The sequence below is a fragment of the Calypte anna genome, chromosome 2, assembly GCF_003957555.1.
Source record: "Calypte anna isolate BGI_N300 chromosome 2, bCalAnn1_v1.p, whole genome shotgun sequence".
NCBI lineage: Eukaryota > Metazoa > Chordata > Aves > Apodiformes > Trochilidae > Calypte > Calypte anna.
The window spans coordinates 10238534-10262304 of NC_044245.1; the positions used below are offsets into that span (position 1 = coordinate 10238534).

Consider the following 23771-nt stretch of genomic DNA (forward strand, 5'->3'; position numbering starts at 1 on the left):
ATGCCTAATATTAATACAAGCTTAGTCCTGTGGTCATGACTGTAAATCAGAAGGACCATATAGAAACTCAGTATATTTATCTTGATCATATTCTGCAACAACATGGGATGGAAGGGAAGAAGATTTTGAGCATATCTGAGCCAGAGGCTGGTTTTGACCAGAAAGTATTTAACTTTTAACAATAAAGGTAATCCCCTCTTCAAATAACTTATGAAGGAAAATTAATGACTCTGTGATGACCTTTTGGGTGTAGCCTGATGGTCCTTCGTGGCATTAAAATCAATGAGGCATTTACAGCGGAAAGTACTGATTAGCCAGATGAAGCTCAGCAGAGTAAACTATTCAGGGCTTCACAAAAATTCATCCTAGTGCATATTTAAAGAAAAATAAAGCAATATATGTAATGTTGCATTCATTTTCCACCCATTCCAATAATATCCAACTTGCACTTTGGATGAAAGGAATCAAGACATCTCAGTTCTGATAACCTCATAACTACACTAAAATAGATATATTTGACAAACCTAAGTAAAATACAAACACAAATATAGTGAATGTAATTTTTAAGAAAATTTCCAGTCCAGTGACTCCATCTGGATAATCCAGGAACATGAGAGGACCCTAGTCATGCCTGTGAACTCATTGCCATAAGAGCTGTCATTTCTCTTTGCTGCAGGTGAGAAAATGTAGGGAAATAAAGAGGAAAAAACAGGGTGGGGAAAAAAAATCATTGTGCAAGTGGGATGATGGTGGGTTAAAAGCATTCAGAATCATTTAAACTACCTACTCATATTGCTATGTGGGATTTTGTTTTTCTCTACTGTAGCAATTGAATGCTTGAATGTAAGGAATCACCTGAGCACCACAAAAAATCAGCTTCCCTAAGAATATTTACAAAATACAGAAAAGAAAGCAGCTCTTGTCATAAATTATTGCACACTGGTGTTCTTCTGCTTATTTAAAATTAAACAAAAGACCTTGAGATTACTTGGTCAAAATTGTATTTCTGCTCAATGTTTTGGGAACTGACTGCTTCAGGAGCCCATAAAATGAGATTTTTCTCATGGGGGGCTTCTGGCAAAAGCACTCAATAAATAAACATTTCAATAACAATAGATGCCCTTTGGGGAATTCCTCGCTGTTCATTATGTGTTGGACCAGAACATTTAAACAAAGCCAGTAATTATTTGACTGCAAAATATCTTTTAAAAGACTTTTTAACAAGAGGGCAACCAGCCTGAGAAAAGGTTTTAAGATGTATAAAATGCACCCCTGATACTTCTAACCAGAAACTTTAAATTAGATAGATGAGACTGCTTTTCCAGGCAGCTGTCAGGCCCCCTGAAGTCTGGGTAATATTAATGGCAATTGTCTTTACATCACTCTAAATACGGAGGCTCACTGAAGTGCACACAATTGTTTATGACCTGATGAATTGCAAACAATCCATTCCCACAGCTGGGGAGGGTGCTGGCCATGAGCAGAGGCATCCCTCCTGCCTAGCAGCTCCCCCAACCAGCACCCAGCCTTCTGGGGAGGAGAAAACCATAAGCAATGCAAAGCACAATGCCCAGCCTGAAACACAACCTACACCTAAGACACACATCTGCTGCAACAGAGATTAAAAGTTTTAGGTTGCAGCACTTCTAATCTGGAAAGATAATATTGTGCTTCAGATCTTTTGTCCATGTTGTGTCCCCCCCAGCTGTATGCTCTACTATTACACCTATGCAAATTTGCAGTTGCTTCTTCTGACATAAATGAATTTACACCCATCTAAATAAGAGAAGATTGTGAGTTTTAGAGGATGCCTGGACTGCAGCATTATGATCACATTATTTTTTTCTGATGTATTTTTGAATAAAGGTAAGCAGGTCTGGCTTCAAGGCTAACAAACAGGGACTTCTCTCCACGCAAAATGCAGTGTCTGTTGCAATGACCTGCTAAATTTATTACTTGAAATTTACTAATTACCCCCTGTTGGCTGTCACAATTTTTTTTTTAATTTCAATAATTTTGCCTTCAGCCATAATAGTTTTGTTTTGTTTTTTTTTAACAAAGACATTCAAAGCATATTGCAAATTGTCAGCCTTATGTGCTGTTGTCTTATATTCTGTTTACTAGAGATGAAATAATTACAGTGTTTATACAAAAATGACTTGAAGGTTGATTGCTGATTTAATAATATCCCCTCCCCTTGGGTTTATATTTCCCATCTGAAGGTGGGAGGGTGTGCAACATGCACAGAACCATCCAATATTATTTGTGTAAAATAGAATATTTCCTTTCATTAATTGTTTTACTGACTAACAACATTCTTATTGTATTTTGCCTGACAACAAAAGAATGATCTGAATAAACAGAGCTGGAGCATGATCAATATGGTAAGGTCCATATCACTTTCAAGCCGTAGGTCATAATTATCTTTATGAATGACAGGATTTAAATCTCCATAAATTACCATGCTTTGCATGCCTGTTCTTTTCCCTCATGTGTGTGTATTTCAGTATTACAGCATCACTCAGAAGGTTTACTGTGAAATACAGTCACAGTCTATCATACCCCCTAGTGGAAAAGGATTTGAGAAACAAGTGCCAACATGGTTATGTGTATTCTTGGAGATGAGACATAGAGCTGATGCCAGATGGAACTGAGTTGAGGCTGCACTGCATTTTTAAAAAAATACAGGCAGAGTGCAATTTCTCCAGACTGGAGGAAGATGAGGAGATTAGGATTGGATATTTCCAACATTAAACATTCTATTAATGACCCTTTTTTGTAAAACAGAGCTTGCCTTAATAAAGCTTAGATTTGAAATTAGAGTCACTGCTTGTCTATATGTTCATTTCAAAATCCTTTAATCTCTGGAGGTTAAGAAAAGCAATTAGTAATGCTCCAGAGGATTGCACAAAGTAAATTTTACAGCAGTGAAGGTAATTGTCTCAGGAAATGTTTGGTGGGCTTGAACTAATGACTCGCAATGTGTACACATTTCTGTGTCTACTGTGTTTAGGAATTTGAAGCTTAGGTCCATTGTTTATATTGCACTGAAACCTTCTTTTCACCTTAACTATTTTTTTAAAAATTAATGCCTACACTACTGTGTTATATATAAAATATATTTATGTCAAATCAAATTAATGAGAAAAAAGCACATGATTAATGGAGGCATTTTTGTAATAGAGTCAGTTTATACAACAATTTACAAAGCAAAGGCAGAAAATTGCATCTGGTCAGTGTCATATAATTGGATTAAGAAGCTTACACCAACTATTTTCATAGAATCATAGAATTTTCAGGGTTGGAAGGGACCTTTAAGATCATCTGGTTCCAACTCCCCTGCCATGGGCAGGGACATCTCCCACCAGATCAGGTTGCTCAGAGCCCTGTTCAGCCTGGCCTTACAAACTTCCAGGGATGGGGCTTTCACCACCTCTCTAGGCAACCTGTTCCAGTATTTCACCACCCTCATGGTGAAGAACTTCTTCCTAACTTCCAATCTATATCTATCCTCCTCTAGTTTGTATCCATTCCCCCTCTCCTCTGAGCTTTCTCCTCTCCAGACTGAAGAACCCCAACTCTCTCAGTCTGTCTTCACAGGAGATGTACTCCACGATCATCCTCGTGCCCTGTCTCTGGACATGCTACAGCACATCAATGTTTTTCATGTCTTGTCCATGTCTCTTGTGTCCACTTTTTTCTCCTTCTGTTAATAAGACGAGCTGTAAATACATTGACAACTTGATTCAGGCTTCACCACCTTTTTTTTTACCAGAAAAAAAGTGGTCTTAATAAGCACTGGGTCATAATATATTTATATTACATAAGCAGCTACCTGGCTAAACTTCAAAGATTCTGGAAATTTGTGAAGGATGTATTGTGCTGACCTGCCACAAAACAGGATCTATGAACAGCTGAGCAAAGAATATTGATCATCACCAGACTTAATTCTAAAATGGAACACATCTTTCACTCTTTAATATCTTTACTCTTCAAAGATTTGCTTCATTTTATGCCTGAATGGAAAAAATGTCAATGTACTGCTGGATGCATTCTCACTTTTCTATTGACGTTTATGTACTTAAAGAAAGTGATCAATTAAAAAAATGTTTTCTGTTTTGGCAAGCAGAGCTTCTTGAGCCATTCTCTGGGAACTCTTAACACGCTCCTTAACCTGCAGAATGACACAGTGTTCCACAACATGCTGCAGTACCACTAAATATATATATATATATATATATATATATATATTTTCCTATTTATAACCATATAGACTACACATTAACTGCTTGTTTGCAACGTTGCCTACAGAAAAATGCTCCTGTACTAAAAATAGAGCCAATAGGGAGAGAGAAAGATTTGTTGTACTAACATCACACTTACATCTAACAGTGACCAAGTACTAAAGGTGAAAAAGTGACAACCCTACTAAAGGAAAGACATTAATTGCAGTGCTCACTGCTTAGGGTTATTTTTTTATCATCAATTGCATTTCATTAGCATGCTGAGGTGCATACAGATAGGTAAGGGCATGTAGCACCCACTGTGCAGCTGGGTGAGGTGTAGCAGATAGACTACAAAGACCAGATAAGACTGGGGCAGTTTCAGAGCAGTCACATCTTGCAAATGTAACTACATGGAAATTGAGTCAGGATGTGATGGCTGCAGATCAGATTTACCTCTGCAACTTGTATCTACAGCCTTCATAAACCAGGTAATAATTTGGACACCTTGCACTGTCCTTTTCAACTGATCAGTGCTGTGGCAGGACTTCATGGAGCACCATTTCAGGGGGACAGAAGAGGGCCATCCAAGTAATGAGAGGTATCCTGACAGACACTACTGTCATTAGAATAATTTTGAGAGTAGTCACAGAAAAGGGATGACTGGTCCAGAAAGGTGTTTTCTAACAGCAGCAGTCCCTGTTTGGAGGGTCACTGATACCAACCAATATGAAATGATGCACTTCTAATTCTTTTCTTTGACAATAATTAATTTTCTACTAATAATTTAATCTATATGCATCAAATTGTACTAAGCACACTGAAACTAACTTACAGTGCAAAAGACGAAAGAGTATTTTAAGGATTTTACAACTCACTTCATCACAGGTGAAGATTATTTTGCTAAGACTGCAATTTAAATGATTTTTAAAATGGGCAACACTCAATTTAGAGATTGATGCTACACTCAGTTTATCCTATTTTTATTTTTTACAAAATGCAACTTCTGATGATTACCCAATGTCTATGAATAATTTGTAGATCTTTAAAATAATTTTTCTATTAATCTGTCACAAGCCATGAAACTTGACATTTTCACCATGCTGAGTACATGAAAGTTGCCAGCTTTGCCTACCATGCAAATAAGGTTCTTAATTACAGTATTTAAAAGAACAAACCATATAAGTGCTATAATTTTTTACAGCAAAAGAGTGATTGAACTCTGAGTGTGGGAAAATGGTTTCCAAACGCTGCTTAAATATACAGTGATTTTTTTTTTTCACTCCCCAAAGATTAAGCTTAAGGGATAAAAAAGTTATGTCATTATAAAAAAAAAAAGTATAATTGTATCCTATTTATATATATCTATGTATATATGTATATATATATTAATATCTTTTAGTAGTCTGCCTGCTAGAAAACCAGCAGACAATCTCAATGTTTGGCCAGTAAGCAGTTTCCTGACTTCAGGTCTCCTTCCCTCTCTATACCTGTGTTATTCCTGGAGTATTCTGACTTTCAGTCTGTCACTGAGTTCTGCACCAGCTTAGGGAAAAATCAAGCAAACTGTCTTGAGCTTCAATCTACCCAGCTGCAGAATGGAAATGATTACCTGTTATTATGTGAAAGCTGTATTAACTAAATGTCATGGCACATATTCAGGTAATTGCTTGAAACATAGGAGTATATCTTGCCTACCCTTTAATGTTATGAACTTTAATTTTATTAAAGAAGGAATATGAGGGCATTCTTTGTCACACAGAGAGATAAATAGTAGGGAAATATGAAGTTAAAAATAGACAGGTAAACTTCGTAATCTTCCTTATCTATTAAAACCTCTTGAGTAGAGACCTGTGAGTACATGGAAATGTAGCACTATATTTCATTCTGCTTTTGATAATAAAGGTGTAAATCCTCTGATTTAATGAGATTACATGTAATAGAGAGCCAAAGTTCATACCTTTTTACTTAGTATCCCTAGATTTTTATGATCTGTTTTGTCACCTAGAACTCAGAAAATGCTGTAGGCCAAAATCCTCTTTGTTATTTTAGTATATTTTTATATTTTTCTAGCAGGCAAGTTACAGTAAATAGGATAAAATTATCTTGGTTAGATGCACATTTATTAAAGAAAAGTACACAAAATACACTGTACCTCCAGGGATAAAGCCATAAGGCTAATGTAATACTAAGGTTGAGAAATCACTCATCTTTTAAGTAAAGGAATGCACTGTTAAAATTTCCACCTTCTTATTGTTTCTTTATGCTCATTCCATTAAAAAATGATGTATCTTTATATTATAAATTAGTTGTCAAATTAAAAAAAAATTGTATTAGAAAACAGTGTAATTTCTTATAAAAGCGTGCATGAAATGAGTTACAGCAGTACATTTTTCAGATAATCTGTTCTCCAGACTCATTAAATCTGTGGAAGAATTCAAGTTTGATTAAAGTGGTTCCATCATTTCTGAGTTATGCTTTTTATAATATGTTATGGCAAAGAAATAGCCTTAGACTGTTGGTTTGCCTTCAAAACCAAAGAACATATGACAAATATTGCTCAACTTTTTTTGAGATATACCTTTTTATTGAGACCAAGCACAGCACAGTTCAAATTGAAATTAAAATGTTGCTTAATTTCTGGATAGCAAAAAGAATGGGAAAAAGAGTTCAATCTATTGCTGGTCTACACTAGAGCATCTTAAGGATGAAATATGACTTTTTGCATAAGCATGATATTAGATCACTGCTCTCAGTAAATCTAAATGGCATAAATGTCAGACTCCAGAATCTGCCAGTTCAGAAAAAACTTCGCAAGAATATTAATCCACAGGTGTTCAACACAAAACACAGAAAAAGATTTATCACACTGAATCAAGGAGAAAAGCATCATGGAGAATTCATTCAGTAGAGAAAAGTTTGCAGATGCAAACCTAAGAAGACAATGTGCTACCTGTCCCACTATCACTCCATCTCACTATCCTGCCTCTCAAGGTACCAATAATTTTCTGAGATGTTCACATTTAGAGCATACATAGACCATATGTCATAATCCATCAGCATGATGAAGTGAAAGTATCAAGTACAGGTTCAGTGTTTAGGTTCTGGATGACTGAATGTGATTAATCGTCTGATTGAGTTTTTCAGGTGTTAGAAAAATAACCTGGCAAACAGTGAACAAAGCCTCTACAGCACGATAAGGACACTATAGCCAATGCACATCTTCATAGGTGAGGCTGGGAGCTCCTCTTATCAGCCCAGCACTTCTGATCTGAATGCATGTAAAGCTTCTCTAAACCACCACTACTTGGTTTGATCTTCAGATATTTTCCTCAGTTCAAGTTCTTTTCACTGGGATGGTTGGCTGGCTTTTCAAATTGTATTTACTCCAGCCCAACCATTTCAGCCCTTCCTAAGAACAATTATTTGGTTGTGTGAGAAGTTTCCATTGAGAAGGAGGTGGCAAGTATCTTGAACCCCACTACTTGAAAACTGAGATCTGAAGTATGGCAAGAATGTGCCCACAGCTGTTCTCACAACAAGCCTTCCTAATTCAAGCTTTTGTTAGATCACTGTTTACATAAAACATGCAAAAAACCATAGTTGACACTGAGCACATACTACAATGTAATAGAAAAATCAATCTTGACTTACTCACTAGATTAAAGATACACAGTCTTTCTTTTCAAAGTGTTATTTAACAGGATCCCTGGCATCCAAGGATGAAAGGTGGTCAAGTACTAAAGAAGAATAACATTTTTAGGGGTCTCAACTTCATTTTATCAGACTTCAGGAAGCAAAAAAGGTATGGAACTAGAAAGATGTAGTGTCCAACCATTGTAATGTCCAACCTTTACTTTAAATTTTGCTAATGCCATTGGTTCTGCTTCAGATTCAGACTCCATTGATTTGAAGCCAAATCATTTCAGGCATTTTTATTTTACAGAAACAGGTAGCTTTGTTTAAACTGAGAGCTGATTTCTGGGACTGCTAAACATTTGGAATGGCAATTGAAGCTAATGTGATCTCTGTCTCGGTATGTGCTGTTCTTTACAGAAGAGGTTGAAAAGGCTGTACTAAGATATCAAACCAGACACCTCATACTAGCAAATGCTTTGATGTTGATCTCTAGGTGTGTATGGTCCTAGTATTATCTCATAGTTCATGTGAGTTAAGTATATCAACTCATGTTTGTCAAGCATTTTGACAGTGTACTGAAGAGCACTGTAGGAAAAAAAAACAAAAATCAACAGCACACCTAATGAAAAAAAACAACAAAGCAAAATAAACAAAAAAAAACACAACAAAAACACACACACACAAAAAAAAAACCAAAAAACAACACCAAAACAAGAGGAAATCCGATTTCTGACCTCAAAGCAGGATTTGAATAATGTGCAATAAATAAAGCCTTAAGCCACACATTGAACATGGAGACTAAAACGAAAAATTGAAGACATGCCCATTAATTGAGAATTTTGTTTCCCACATATGGAATAAAACATGGGGATGTAGAAAAATACACAGACATGAGCAAATATTTCAAGACTATATCATAAACAGTCATTATCAAAATACTGATATAGACTCTGAAAGATCACTGGTTTGAACATTTAAACCAGTTTTGGATGTCCAATATAGATACAACCAACTTTACATGCTAAGGGTATACTGGTTAAGTTTTATAACTTTGCAATCCATGACATTATATTCCATAATTTTCAACTTGAAAAATTAATTTGTATCAGCATTTAAAATTTAGCATATATATCCTGCTCATTCCCAAAAACATATCTATGCGCATATACTATTTTTATATGTGATTATGGTTATAAAACAAAAAGCAGCAGATAGAGATTAATAACATTTTCTGGAATGCATACAGAGTGCTCTGCGACAGGTTTTCCTTTGAAAAATTAAATATGGAAATGGGCATGATTGTTGGTCAAGTAATCAAGTTTCTTAAAGGGACAGTTTGATTACTGCATTTAGGTATGTTAGAAGGCAAAAATGACAAAGATTTCTATAAAGACAAATGGGCAGAGGAAGCCAAAGAAGTAGAAAAAATGAGGAAAAAAGAGACACCTAGAGAGAGAGATCTTCAACAGCAATAGCAAAAATCATATAAGGCTGAAGAGAGAAATAAGAAAGAAAAGAAGAAAAATCAGTGCTAGTGCAGCATCCATCAGAGAATGTAATATTCAGCTGAAAATTTCACTCTTAACTGGAGACTGAGAGTGATAGGATATGCAGTCTGAACACTAAGAACTCAACATAGCCTATTTTCATTCTAAAAATGAACCTAAGCTTAGAGCTGAAAGCCCACTTTAGCACTTTTCTCAACAAATATCCTAAGTATGAGAACATTAAATAAAAAGTCAGAAATAATTCTAATTTTCATCAGAAATTAAATAGCCATTTATGTTCTACTTTGATGGCTTCAACTATAGATTCTGAGTGCCCTTTCCACCACCCTAACAGTACATGTTGCAGATTTTAGTAGTTTTACTATATTTGGATGCTTCTTGATAACTTCTCATTTCATAAGTTTACTCTAGAATGTGTAAAGAACTGTAATGGTAATGAAGAAGGTCAGTGTTGCAGTGGTAATTTTTTATTTTTATTTTAATAAACTTAATCACTTCTAACACTACTGCCCATCTGACTTCAATCCATGATACCATTCCAACAATCAATCACCAGAGGCATTGGACACCCATAATTAGATTATAAAATCATAACTGTAGTCATTTTACGTCTGCTTGCATAATTACATCAGCATGCTAATATCCTTTTAATGGTCTCTAATGATGTAATAAGAAATAATGGAATTTATTTGACAGTTACATAACCATTAACAAAACATATTAAGCATAACTATTACTTCCATAAAGATTCAGGCTGTATCCAAAAGTGACAGCTAACATGTTGGGTCTTTTCTTCAATGTAGGAATATTTCTAATTATGAATTCCCCAAATCTCTCCCCACTCATCTGCTTCACAGGGTGAGCAAAGTTTATGTCAATGAAAACTTGACAGCAAACCAACTGTAGAAGTGGACTGAGTGCTGTGGGAGCCAAGCCTGAGGCTATACTGTGAATTGCAGGCCATCAGTTAAAGTTGGCAGGATTGTGAAGAAGAGAAGATAAGACAAGCTGATTACTACCATGCATCCACTAATCAAGAACTAACACAGGAATCAGGAGAAATCCATGGCAAAAGCAACTGCTTGCTTACCAAACTCCAAAGCACTCAAAATATAGGGAAGCATGGAAAATATTTGCAGATAAAATTGACTGTGGGTAGTAATGTATTTGTGAAGCAGTCCTTTTGAATATTAATTTTTTTTTTTTTTTTTTTTTTTCAGAAAAAAGACAAGAAACTCTGAATTGAAAATTTGAAGAACTTCAGAACTCACCACTCACCCTCCATCCTTGGTTCTCCTTACACTATCCTTATTAAATACATTGTCCATGTTCTCAAATTAACCCTATGATTCCCATTAACCTCCCTTCACCCTGAAATCTTGTAATTAAGTCTTACACTGTTACTTAACATTCAGAAAACTTGGTGGGAAAACAGAGAAATTTACAACAAACTAATACTTAGGTCAGAGTTCAAAGTAGACTTTAAAAAAGTTTTTAAAAAAATCTGAATACCTAAGGAATAAGAGTACTTTTAGTTTCCAGTAAAATAAAATAATTTAAATCAGCTATGATGCCTTAGGCCAAGTAAAAAGCATATTTCCTGAGATGCCTCATTCTCACACTTTGATGTATCAAAGGTGGATTAGGAATAACCATGACATTAAGTCTTTGCTGAAACCTCTCCCCATGATGCCACTCAGAAGCTAACTATTGCCTTTGAATTCATACAGTTCTCCAAGAGCTGTGTAGTGATGAGAAAAGAACAAATCCAAACCGTTAATTCTTTGCTCAGTGAGGCCTTTTTCTAAAGACTCTACTACTGGCTACATCTACTGGTCAGCTCCACATTTTTTTAGCATTTTGTGGGTTTAACATGAGTCAAAGCATCTCATTTTCTTGAGTAAAGAAAATTTATTGTGGATGATTTTTAATGAAATTTATTTTTGAAATAATATTTCCCAGATTTATAGATTTTTAAAAGGGCAGACTGTGTTTCTGTTGATAGACAGAATACTTGTCTATCAGATTTGGAGTTACTATCATTTAAAACATGTTTTTTAAAATAATGACCATACAAGTACTTCAGTACAGTAATGTAACTGCATATTAATGGAAACAAAACAGTCAATTTCCCTACTGCCACACTCTAGGAGAAAAAAAAAAAAAAAAAAAAAAAAAAAAAAAAAAAAAAAAAGGGGTTGTTCATTGCTAGTTGTTTCACTAGAGGGATATTTTTCATTAAAGAAGGAATCTACAACCTGCTAATTGCAATGCTGTTGTGATTTATCAGTGTTAAAAAATAACCAAGAGGTTTTATGCTAACAAATAGGTGGTGAAACAATTGTTTCAGCAATACAAAGAATTATTCTAGCAAATAAAATATGGGAAGATTTTAATTCTAAACAATATGCCTGGTTTTTTGTCAGATTTCTACAAAGATTTTCTCATCAGTAGTCTATTTCTCTGTACATATACATTAATAGAGGGGGCAGAATTTTTTCCAAATAATAATGAACACTTCTACTAAAGATGAAACAACTTCAGACTGGCTTTAAATGCAATATTAAATGATGAATTACATTCACTGGAACCGAAAGTTAAACAAAAGCTGACGGTAACACACATAAGGCTGAGAAAGTTTGCATTTCAGCAACCTCGCTCATGGGCCAAAACAAGCAGCCCAAACCCTCTGAAACATCCAGTTCCTCCGACAGGAACTGGATCCTACCCAGGCATCAGTTATTTTCTGTGTGTCAAGATGAGACTTCTTTCAAGCAAGCTGTCAAAAACCTCCCACAGGTAGCCCTTCTTTTCCCTTACTTTTCTATCAACCTATTTTTGGTTTCTGTTTCACAAAGGAAGAATTATGGTTTTTAAAGTAAATATTCCCATCAAAACAATTTCAGAAAATCCCCAATCTAAAAGTTTTTACAGGACACAGCAAATCATAACCTACTAGTTCAGGAGTTTAACATGCAGAACATTCATCAGTATGAATCACATGAAGATAAACAGTAGCTCAACATAGCTGAACTCCCTGTGACTTAGGTGATTAGCTGACCAAGAGGCACGACCTAGTGTGCCATGTGCCAGACTCAAAGCAAGGGACACCATTTTTTATCTATTTCTGATGTCATTTTCCCCCTTAGCAATGCTGGGTATAATGATACTTCACAGGACTTTCCTTATCTAGAAAATGTTAAATGAGGTTGATAATATTTTTACAGCACTTTGAACAGACTGTTTTTTGCTATGGGAGCACAGGAGAATGTCAGTCGTAATTTTTCAAATAATTTGTGCCTCTATGTAAGTGATGTTATGAAGATGATCACAGTATTTTTTTTCTTATGCACATTCTCATTAATTTTTGCATTAAAGACATTTTCTTGTAAGACAAACTATTGAAAAATAATGAGACACCCAATGAAATAAAAAGGGTCTAATTCCATGTACGTACTTGACATCATCGAAGGCACCCATCTGCAGTTTCAGGAGATCTGCCACTTCCTTTATTAACTCCAAGCCCTTTTCCACACTCAGGGGGCTGTTGAAAGGAAGCAAGAAAGCAGAGCATTACGAAAATGGAACCCATCGATACTTGAGAGGCTAAAAGTCCCAAAAGAGTTATCACCTTGGCCTCTTAGAGTCTGAAAGCCACCACTAACTGTATTCCTGTCACACAGTGATCGTGATATCAAGGGAATTGGGATCAGGTGCTTCTTCAGGCATGATGAATCACCTGAATTTTCCAGCAATAAGACAAACAATAAGGTGTAAATGGAATTGTTAGAAAGTGTAATGGGCCCATGATGCAGCAACCAGTTCATCTCAGTCCTCAATAAAAAATGTAATAAAGTGAAAGGACAGAAAGAGAGAAAGGGATTGAAGAGAAAGGGAGGAAAACAAACAATGAAAGTCAAATTGCAGACTCAGTAGCAAATGGACAAGGGAAAAGCATATTTTTAAATTCATTAGCTTTGAAAATGAATCTTCACCATGTGAAAGGATTCAAAATTATTATGGATTTGAGAGTAAACAATGGAGCAAGGCACACAGTCCAGAGGATACTGATTACGTACACAGGATTTAGCTTGGTGCCTGTATGCACTGCTGACAGAACCTGCTTTAAATCTTTTTAACCTTTGTCAATGCCACATTTACATTTTTTAATTTACAAAACAGGTTGCAATCCAGCCTAACACAAAGGGCTGCTATCGTTTAAAAATGCACTTATCTAGATGCAATATTTATATTTGAAAAAAATTCAGGTTATTAGAGTTGTTACACTTCCACAGATGCATTAAACGTTCTGTCCCTCATGTACAGAGGTTGTTTAGTAGTTGTTCAGTGCTGTGGAACCAAATACGAAATTATTCAGAAAGTAAAAAGATAAGGAAATAATATAGCAATGCCTAGTGTGAGCAACAGATACAAAATTCTCTTTCTAAATTTTGATTATAGAATTATTCTCAATGTTGCTAAAGACCCAAAGATCATGAAGATAAACCTTACAAGCTTGATGCTTACCTGACTTATGCCATGGTAAATCACAAACAACTCTTATGAGACCAATCCAGGGGAAAAAGGTTCTTTATTCTCTCTTTCAAGGATTTATAAAAAGTAGGAGAAGTAGGTGTCAAAAGAAGTATGTACTATTAGACATGATCTTTTCAAATGGGCTAGGAGGCAGAGGATTTTTCCAGGCTCTCTACCTAGGTTATTATTTCTGCTTCACAGTGAAACTTTCTGAACTAATTTTATACCACAGTAATCATTGCCACAAGTTTATTTATTGCCTGCAACGAGCAGTGTTCATTTATTTATTTATTTATTGCATTGGGTTCTGCATGCACTGCCCTAAGGGCAGCTCTATTTAAATAATGGGTTGTCTCATGTGGATCTCAGTTAGGATGGAATTGCTCAGACTCCCCTCACACTACTAACCCAAAATGCTCAAGAGATCTCTTGTCACACAAGCAGAGGTAGCCCCTCAAGGCATCAGATAAATTTAGAGTTTTTCTAGATGTCTAAGACAGAAATGTTCTTGTATGAGGGTAACAAAGGAATCTGATTGTCTCTGTAAGGAAAAGAATGTACCATAGATTATTCATAAAACCCCTGTATTTCAAGGACTGTCAGTGGGTAGAAATGTGATTATCCTCATCACTATGAAAGCAAATTGTCATAGTGACTCAGGGGCTTATTTGTTAATTAAATCTTTTCTCCCAGTGATGATGGCTTAAATTTTATGGAAATTATTTGTGCCAGCAAGTGGGCTTTTACTGTAATAGCAAGTCTATGCACTGGTGCAAGCAAAGTCTGCTGCTGTACAGTGGTGTCATTTTTTTTTACGAAGAGTCTCATTTGCAAAATCTCAACCTCCTAATCCCTGTTTACTCCTCCTCCCCTGAAAAGGCATTCTCTGACTTCAAAAACAAGATATGCTGCTACACACAGCATGGTGGTAACAGTGACGGGGGATGCAATCAGAGCATTTCAATGCTACAGTCCTGCAAGGAGAGAAAATGTGTGGGAAGGCTACTCTTTTGCACACCTGAGCAGCCAGGAGTAGTCTTAGTAACCCTTATTGAATACCAAACTAAATGGCACAGGTGCACAAACTCACCATCAGTTTGATAGGCTAAGAATTTGTCATTCATAACAGCATAGGAAAGCAGCAGAACCAGTAGCTGTGCACTTTTCAAAGTCATGATGCTGTCTATTATCTATTTCGGTACCAGTAATATCATTGACAACATTTGAGGATTCACATTAAGAATGATTCATTTACATCATGATTTTTTCCAGTAGAACTTTTCCAACTTCTTAACATTGATACATACTGGTACAATTTATTAGAGTTCTGTGACAACTGTATTGTAGGAGATTCGAATATTCAAAAACCTTTCTCTAAAAATGGCAGAACATTATTCTCCATACTCTATTTCTGCTTTGCTTTTGTTTAGTGCTGCATTTTGCTCAGTGTTGCATGGTTTGTACAATGTCTGCCTTTAACTTTGTTTACTCAGAGAGGACACACTGCTCCCACCAGTGTAGCACTGAGCAAACTGCCCACATTGCACCAGCACCGTGCACCCACATCACCCATCTGATTTCAGGTTTATACAAAGACTGGTACCAGAACACAACTTATAAACATCACATATCCTCCTTCTTGTGGCCCTCCTACACATCTCCAGTGAAAAAACACAGTATTCATGGAAGAGTCACAATTTGTGAACCTTCATATATTATGCTTGGTTTCTGCTTGTTTGATTCAGTTCTACATGGGAAGAAGTTGCTGTATTATGGAGAGAACTTTTGTGTTGTTTTTTATTTGTTTTTAATTAATATGATTCATCTATTGATTGTGAATATACAGCTACTATGAAATTAATTCAAAAGGTCGTGTTACTAAAACCAAGAAGGAAAGACAAAAACTGTTGCTCAGATTAGGAACAAATAGTGAGTGAGATACCCCAAGCACAAAACATAACAGCAGAAAGAAAACTCTTTAGAGTTAACCCTTACAACAGAACTATTTTATCAAGGCCAAAGACTTGGAGGAAAGCTGAGGGTGAGGATAAGGTTCCCTATTAGAACTGCCAAGACATTTATTTCAGCTCCTTATAGCAGGGGAAGAGAAAGGACCTCCCCTTTTGGTGAGATTTCATGCAGGCTCCAATCCATTCCACACATCATGGCACATAGTGAGTCTCTGGGCTACAGCCCCTCAGTTTCCAGGCCTGCTACAGCATGTCCAACCCTTATGCATGGTTTTTTGGAAGCCTATGGTAAGTAATTTCATTACATCAGTAGTGGTGAAAACTTAAAAGAGAAATCACAACTTACATAAGCCTCAGAGACACAAATATGTGCTGAAAAAAGCAAAAGCAACCAAAGACCTACCTATAGATGCTATGTACTCTTCGTAGGTTCTCTTGAGGTTGGCTAACCTTTTTTCTGCCAAAGAAAATTAATGGCTATTGCAGTGTTTTTAACAGTCCTTTTTTGATTTTACCACACCATTTTATGACTGCTTTGGAGATTTCTGGTCCCCTTTAATCTAAAATCTGGTTTTAGGAAGAACAGATTCATGGATGACATAGCACCTTTTTGCAGATAACATAGCTCTGGCTAGCTGAGATACTTGAGATAGTGCTTGGTTTCGGCTTCCTATCTTTGCTCTCATTTCACTTGCTGAAGATTTTTCTTTTTTGTATCTTCCATCAAGTTAACTCTGCTAAAATATGATAAAAAAGCTGCTAAAAGACAATATATTGTATATATAATAATATATGATATATATATGATTAAAGTGGCTAAACCAAAATGTGATATATCAGACAGTTCACAATAATTATTCTGGGGTCCTTTTTAGGTTTCCAGCTCCAGTTCTCTAAAGTTATAAGATGTAAAGACAGACTGAAAGTATAGAAGATTTATGTTTGACTAAATTTCTTCTATTGCTTTATATTCTAATGCCATCTCTATTTGTGAGTGCTAGCCTCAATATTATTTTTCAGTTGACAGATTTAGACCTTACTGAACCAGCAGCAGAATTCTGCCTCACTCAGGTGCCAATCTCTGTCTTATTATTTGCAGTATCTACTTTGTTTGACAGGTTAATGACAATGAGGAAATAAATAGGGAATAAAGTATAAATACTTCCTTTGGGGTTTATGTAGATGTATATATAGTTTTAAAGTCTGGCAGAGTGTCATCTACAAAATATTTCACTGCTGCTTTTTTTCAGGCCATAGCTCTTACACTAAACTAGTTACACATGCTGGAGCATGTGGCCTGTTTCTCTTCTAAAAATAGCCAGTGTTGTATGGTCCTACTATATGATCCCTTCAGGTAAAATTACTCCCCTTTTCAAGACTGATGTCATGATAGAACATCATGACATAACCATGAAAACTTCCTCACCCATTTTAACCATGTGAAAAATGAGTAGTCCAATGGACACCTACTTGTCTGAACTAAAATAATCATGAGACTGGAGTTTTGTCTAACAATAGCTATTTTATTTAGAGAGAAATTCAAAATGAGTGTGCAGGAGTATATATCTCCTCACTTTAATGTGAGCTGCTGAGCACTTCAGAAAATTAGTGTAATCCATTTAAATGCTCAGGAGAGGATTTGGGAGCCTGACTTTGCATAATTGTTTGTTAAAGCATTTCCACAATGTGTACTGGACATTGAATGTAGGAAAATTAGATTGTCTGGTGAAAATAATATTCTGTACCTTCCAATATCAAAATCCTCCCAGTTAGGAACTGAAAACAGAAATATTTTAAGAAACAATCCACTTACAGAGGTAATGTAAATAACAGAACATGGGACTATAATCTTCCTCTGCTATTGTCTATTAAGTACTTCAATTATCATTTGCTCAATATACGAGACAACTACAGTTATGAGGAGTAGTTTCTAAAATACAGTTCAGAAAGTTGGCACAACTTTGAACAATACTATTATTTTCTCCTCAGTCACTGCTACAAAATGTATCAAATTTGCTGGCCATTTAAAAAAATCTGTTTATACAGTCCTGCTGTATTCATTGGTTTTATACATAAATAAGAGAGTATCTGTTGCTGAATGAATTATGAAAGAGGAACAGAGTATGTATTCATCTAGAAGAGTGTTGTCATGACCCCCAATTTCACCACCCACAAAATGAAGACAAGGATACCAACATTCTTCATCAAATGCCTAGCATGTTTATATAAATGACCATTAGTATTTGACTTGCACCTCTTCTGGTTCTAAGAATACAAGGAGCAACGTTATTGGCTGCCCCTAAAGGTGATATATATATATTTCTGCCTACCAAATACAGAGAAGAACATGTAGTAGTAAAGACTACGTGACCTGAAAATTAACTTTTCATTATAATAAAAATTTCCTTCATTTCTTTACTGAAGCATTTGTTCCAAACATTTTCAGCTCAGGAGAATCTGACTGGTTTTAGAATGTATGTAGAGCTTCCAGGTGAAGAGAACTTCTCCATTAGCAGCCTTGCTAAATGCCTGCTGTGGGCAAATGGAGAAGATGGCCAGTCAGACCACTCCAAGAAAAGAGTAGTCCTGAATATTGAATGCTGATCTAAAAGACTACTTCAGCTTTGTGCTGCAGTAATCGAAATGAATACAAGCTACAAATGAGTGATTGGTTTCCAAGAAATTCTTAACTACAAATCTGATGAGTGAGAACAACCACTCTGAGCAATGGATTGTCCATTTATGACCTGGACTGAATGATTTATGCACTCAAGGCTCAAAGCTTCCCCTTCTGCTTAAAGAACAAGGAGACATGGAAATGAAAGAACTGGAGATCTGCAGGGAGCAACACTGGCAACATGGCCAGCTCTGCTGAGCTAAATGCAGCTCAAACTATTAAAAGCCAGTAAGAAATGCCAAAGGGAAAAAGAGGAAAACCAGAAGTAAATAGTAATGAAAGCCATATGTTCTGTATTTTCCAACATGCCCATCAAAACAATCCCATTTTGGTAGTGAAAAAATCTGATTAAGTTATACAGATGGCTTGACTGCTAGAGTTCACCAAGCCTGCTCCTGGCCAAAGGAGAAGGAGAGCAACACGAGTGTTATGCTGAGGTTATGTCAGTCTAACCACCAGTTGCTCTCATTTGCTTTTCCTCCTCTCATTTGCCAAGTGTCCTCAGAAACCCACTTACTGAACTTGGAAACCCACTCATTTATCTCTGAAATGCTCCCTTCTTGACATCATTCAAACTGTGTATTGTCTTTACCACACTGTATCCAGTGCCCTTCCAATACTCTCTTTAGCAATTGTAATGCAGCACTATAATGGACATCCAGTCAGCCCTGTCAGATTAGTTCAATTGAATCATTTTCTGCAAAAATGAAGAATAATCTACACTACAGAAATAGGCCTGACACTGAAAATTGCACTCTCTAGACCTAATTGTCAGTCTAATCCCCAGTGAAATCTTAAGTAAGGTTGGGTGCAATCCACCTAAAATTTGCTTCAGGACACAGGCAATGAAGTCCTCTTCGCCCATTTTTAAGACTTGAGAACTGCACTAAAATTACAGGGCATTTCTCTACAGCCTGAAAGTTGTCTGAGTGGTTAAATACAGTTCTCCTGGCAATATCAGAAAGTGCATTTGCTTGGGAAATAAGTGGTGCTGTTCTGCAGAACCTCTCATTTTCTATCCAAACTCAAGTGTAGTGGCATCTCCAGTCCATTTTTTTTTTTGTCTGGAAAACATTCAAAGTTTTGGTACACTTGTGTTCAGTTTGAATAACATTGAATCCACATCTCAGCCAAAGGAAGGCAGAACCTCAACCCACAGTACAGGACTTTAGGGTGGGCAATGTTTTTTTGTTTAGTCCAATATTTACTTTAAAAATGCTTTCAATGTTTAATAAAGTAAAATGCAAATGTGCTCAAAAATGAAGTTTAGACTGGCTTCTTCTGAGTGCTGCAAGCTGAGTCATGTTCCCCTGTGCATGCTGTCTGTCTAACTCTGTTGCTTTTAAGGCTTGGGCTATAATGATGATGATGGATATTGCTATCACTCAGCAGTACATAGAGCACTCTCCTAGAATGTGGGAGTTAAAACTCCCAAGACTTATTCAGTAAGATCTTTCCCATATTCTGCTTGCTTTCTAATTCATGCAGGTACATTAGGAATTGTCTGTTTGCTTATTATTTACTTTTAAAAAAAAGGGGGGGGGAGGGTGTTCTTTTTTAACAGGTGCCAAAGTAGCTACGGGAGTTTTAATTACCCACCTTCATGGGCCAGTATCAGACTTCTCCTACAGGACTCCTCTCCACTCTCAGTGCCTTGCTTGGCAAGAAGAAGCAGAAAAGCCAGAATGCCAGCACTTGAGCTCTGTCTCTCTATGGGCAAGGGGTTGGTGCATACCAGCCATGACTGCTCTGCCTGCTGGGAGCACTCAAGACAAAAGAGGGGGAAAGCAATTTCCAGTTCTTCTGCTGGGATCATAAAGTGAGAAGAGCAATTCTCCCCCAGCAGTACCTCCTAACCCCCAGACTTCCAGTCAGTTCTCAGTAGAAGCCACCAGCACAAGATTGGAGGTTATTTTAAACCACCTTAGCTTAAGCCAGCAGTAAATACAAGAGCTAAGCAGTAAAAACAAGACCTAAGAAATAAAATAAAGTTTGAGATAATTATGGAAAAGTAAAAGAAGGGGTCTTCTGAGATACATCTCTGTAAGGACTACTTAAACAACAGTCAACTCTGGGAAAAGTAACACAGACAAAATAACTAATTTTTAATTTTTAAATTTTTTTTACTGTTGTGTTCACTCAGCTAAAAATCAAAGTGAGATGTTTAAGAAGTTGTCCGGTAACTATATTCAACATTGGCTTCAAGACCCTGAGAAGAAACTTAAAGGGTATGAGGGCTGCTATGAAATCACAAGCATTTATTCAGGCACTTGCCCAAAGCCCAGTTGGAAAGTAAAAAAACCATCAGCATTCTATCCCAGGAGCACTAGGGATACTTGACCAAATAAATGACAATATGAGACACAAAAAAAACCCAACCCAACCCAGACTCCAGCTGATTCAGTGTCTGAGTCCAAAGCAGCCTAGGTAGAGAACAGACATCAGAAATCAGTCCCTGTTGCCTTATTTCCAGCAGCAAGAAAAAATATATATAATATTATGATATATGTGTAAAAGCAATTGGTTAATAGGAATATGTATATCGTAGAATCATACAATGGTTTGGGTCAGAAGGGACTAAAAAGGTCATCTCAGTTCCAACCCTCCCGACACCTCCCACTTGACCAGGATGTTCCAAGGCCCATCCAACCTGACCTTTGACATTTCCAGGAAGGAGCAATCTATAACCTTCCTGGGCAACCTGTTCAGTGTCTCACCACCCTCACACTAAAGAATTTCTTGATAATGTCTGGCCTAAATCTATACTCTTCTAGTTTAAAGCCATTTCCCCTTGTCCTATCACTACACATCCTTGTAAAAAAGTCCTTTCCCAGCTATTCTGTAGGGCTCCTTCAGGTTCTGGAAGGCCACTCTATAAGGTCCTCCAGGAGCCTTCCCTTCTCCAGCCTATACGATCATTGCTTATAGAAATACCTTTTTAAAAAGATCTCCAGCTGAACTCTTGACTTTAGTCATACCTATTAGACTATGTGTTATAGAAACACACAGCAGGGAAATGGGCCACATACTGCAGGATTTGCATGACTTCTTTTACATTTTTAAGTCTCAAAATACATGCCACTATACCAAGGGTAGGATTCACATAACTAAACATAGCAAATCCTTTTTTTCAGGAATTTCTGCAGCCTCAGAACCCAGACTACCAGGAGTTTTCAGAATACCTTTTCCTCTTTTTTTTTATTTGCTTCCCAAGGACTATTTTTCTTAATGTCTCTTATTTTGTCATACTTACTCCAGCTGAATTTCATCTACCATTATTCTCCTTAATCTTTAAATGTATTTAAATCCACCTGGAATTTTACTAAATCCTCCATAGTTCTTCCTAACAGAGACAATTTGCCCATGGGGTACTACTAATCTCTACACACACTGAGATGCAGCAGTTCATGACAAATCTTTGTCTCCTGTTTCATAACCAGCTCTTAATCTGCAGTGACACCCTGGCCCTTGCTCTGTGACTCACTCTCTTAAAGTCAGTATGAAGAGCATCCCATTTATCTCCTGTTGATTTGAAAGGTAGCTACAACCTGCAGCTTTGCTGCAAATGCAGCTTTTCTTCTGTGAGAGTCTGATGTATCTCATCAGAAGGTGCTTCACTCCTGAGAGTCTTTCAGGCACAGTCCTGCCATGAAGGGGAAGAGAGGGGCCCTGGCACTGCCTCCTGGAGGCTGAGGCTTAGTGGCCTTCAGATAAAAATAAGCAAGATTTAAAATGTGAATAGTAGCTTATCTCAGAGTGGGTGATCACAGCATGTCTTCAGTTTAGAGAAGGTGAAAACAGTACTAGGAAAGGTTTCATTTTAAGGACACAGTTTAATTTTTTTCTCTTTGTCTTTTATTTATTTCTTTATTTATTTATTTCTGCTAAGATTAGTAAATATTTTAACAAGCAACATAATGGGAAACTCAGTTACTGAAGTATGAAATAGAAGGATGTCAACCTCTGTGTGCAAATTTCAGCAGTAATTCAACTATGGAAGAGCTGCTGATGCCATCACAATTTTACCAAGTTTTCTCAAGAGATTTTCACCTTTATCTTCCCACTGACTCCTATCTCCATGGAGTTGGCTTCATGGCACCTTCTAGCACCTCAACACCAAGTTTCTCTGACCTGAAAAGTCACTTACAAAACTAAATGGCTGATTTTGCTGCTAGGTACCAACATTTATGCTGTGCACTCCACAGTCCAGAGGAAATATGTTATATTTCCCTGAGGAGGGAATAAATGTTGTATGCTGGCCACAACACCCCCCTCATGGAAGGGTGATCCTGACACCATAGGTAGCATATTAGCATATTCTCCTATTCTCATAATGTTGGCAACTACCAGTAGAAAGCTACTGAATCGAGCCTTCTCCAACTCCTCCTTCTTTTTTTCTAATCAAAAAAGGAAATCTCACTCAGGACAAGAGAAACACAGATTATCCACACAATGTAGAACAAACAGAGATACAGAGTGGTTTGCTCCAGGTCACAGAGGAGGTAAGTAGCAAGGACTGTTGGGAACATTTCAACATTAAAGTAATTTATAACATTGCCATTAAATTCTTTCTGAGCCTACCAAGCCTAAAAAACATTTAGACACCAATATTGCATTTATTTCTCTTGTCTGGAAGTGCCCCTGAGAGTAACTCATCCGATAACCTGTAATGAAAGTCCTGAGCACTGATGCTTCTCATCCATGGTGTTACAACAGCTTTCATTGTGTGTCTGAGTTTGAGCCTTTTGTCCATTTTTCAGTGTAGTTTCACACATCTCAAAGCACACATCCCCACTAAAGGCTTAAAGAAGGTATGTATTTCAGCATTAAATCCATTTCATTTGGTTTGAACAAGATCTGTGCTTTACATTTAGGTAAATCATGATTAATTCTGTAAATGGTTCACATTTATACAGGATTCATTAAAGCAACCAAATAACATCTAAACACAGAGCTCCCTCCAGATTGTTTGAGAGCTGCCTGACTTTGCAGCACTGTTGTCATAATCATTTTAAGGGCACTGCAATGTTATTGCATTGGGCTGCAGTTTCATTTCTCTACGCTTGTTTCCTCAAAGGCTTTATTAGCCATAAAACCTTTTTAAGCTTACTTCTTTTCTGACAGCTCACCAAATTCCCACTTTCTGTAATTTTTTCCCCTCTTCTCCCACCACCAATAAGTGTGAATTTAAACCTCTTAATACAGAGATTCAAGTCCA

The 23771-nt window shown here is 36.7% G+C and overlaps 1 protein-coding gene across 1 annotated transcript in view; it reads right to left on the minus strand.

The window, feature by feature from the left end:
• Window positions 1-23771, minus strand: part of PTPRN2 (protein tyrosine phosphatase receptor type N2) — a 622484-nt gene that overhangs the window by 350636 nt on the left and 248077 nt on the right. The window contains exon 11 of the mRNA XM_030445109.1: window positions 12828-12914. Within this exon, the coding sequence (XP_030300969.1) occupies window positions 12828-12914 (87 nt within the window). The remainder of the gene's footprint in view (window positions 1-12827; window positions 12915-23771) is intronic.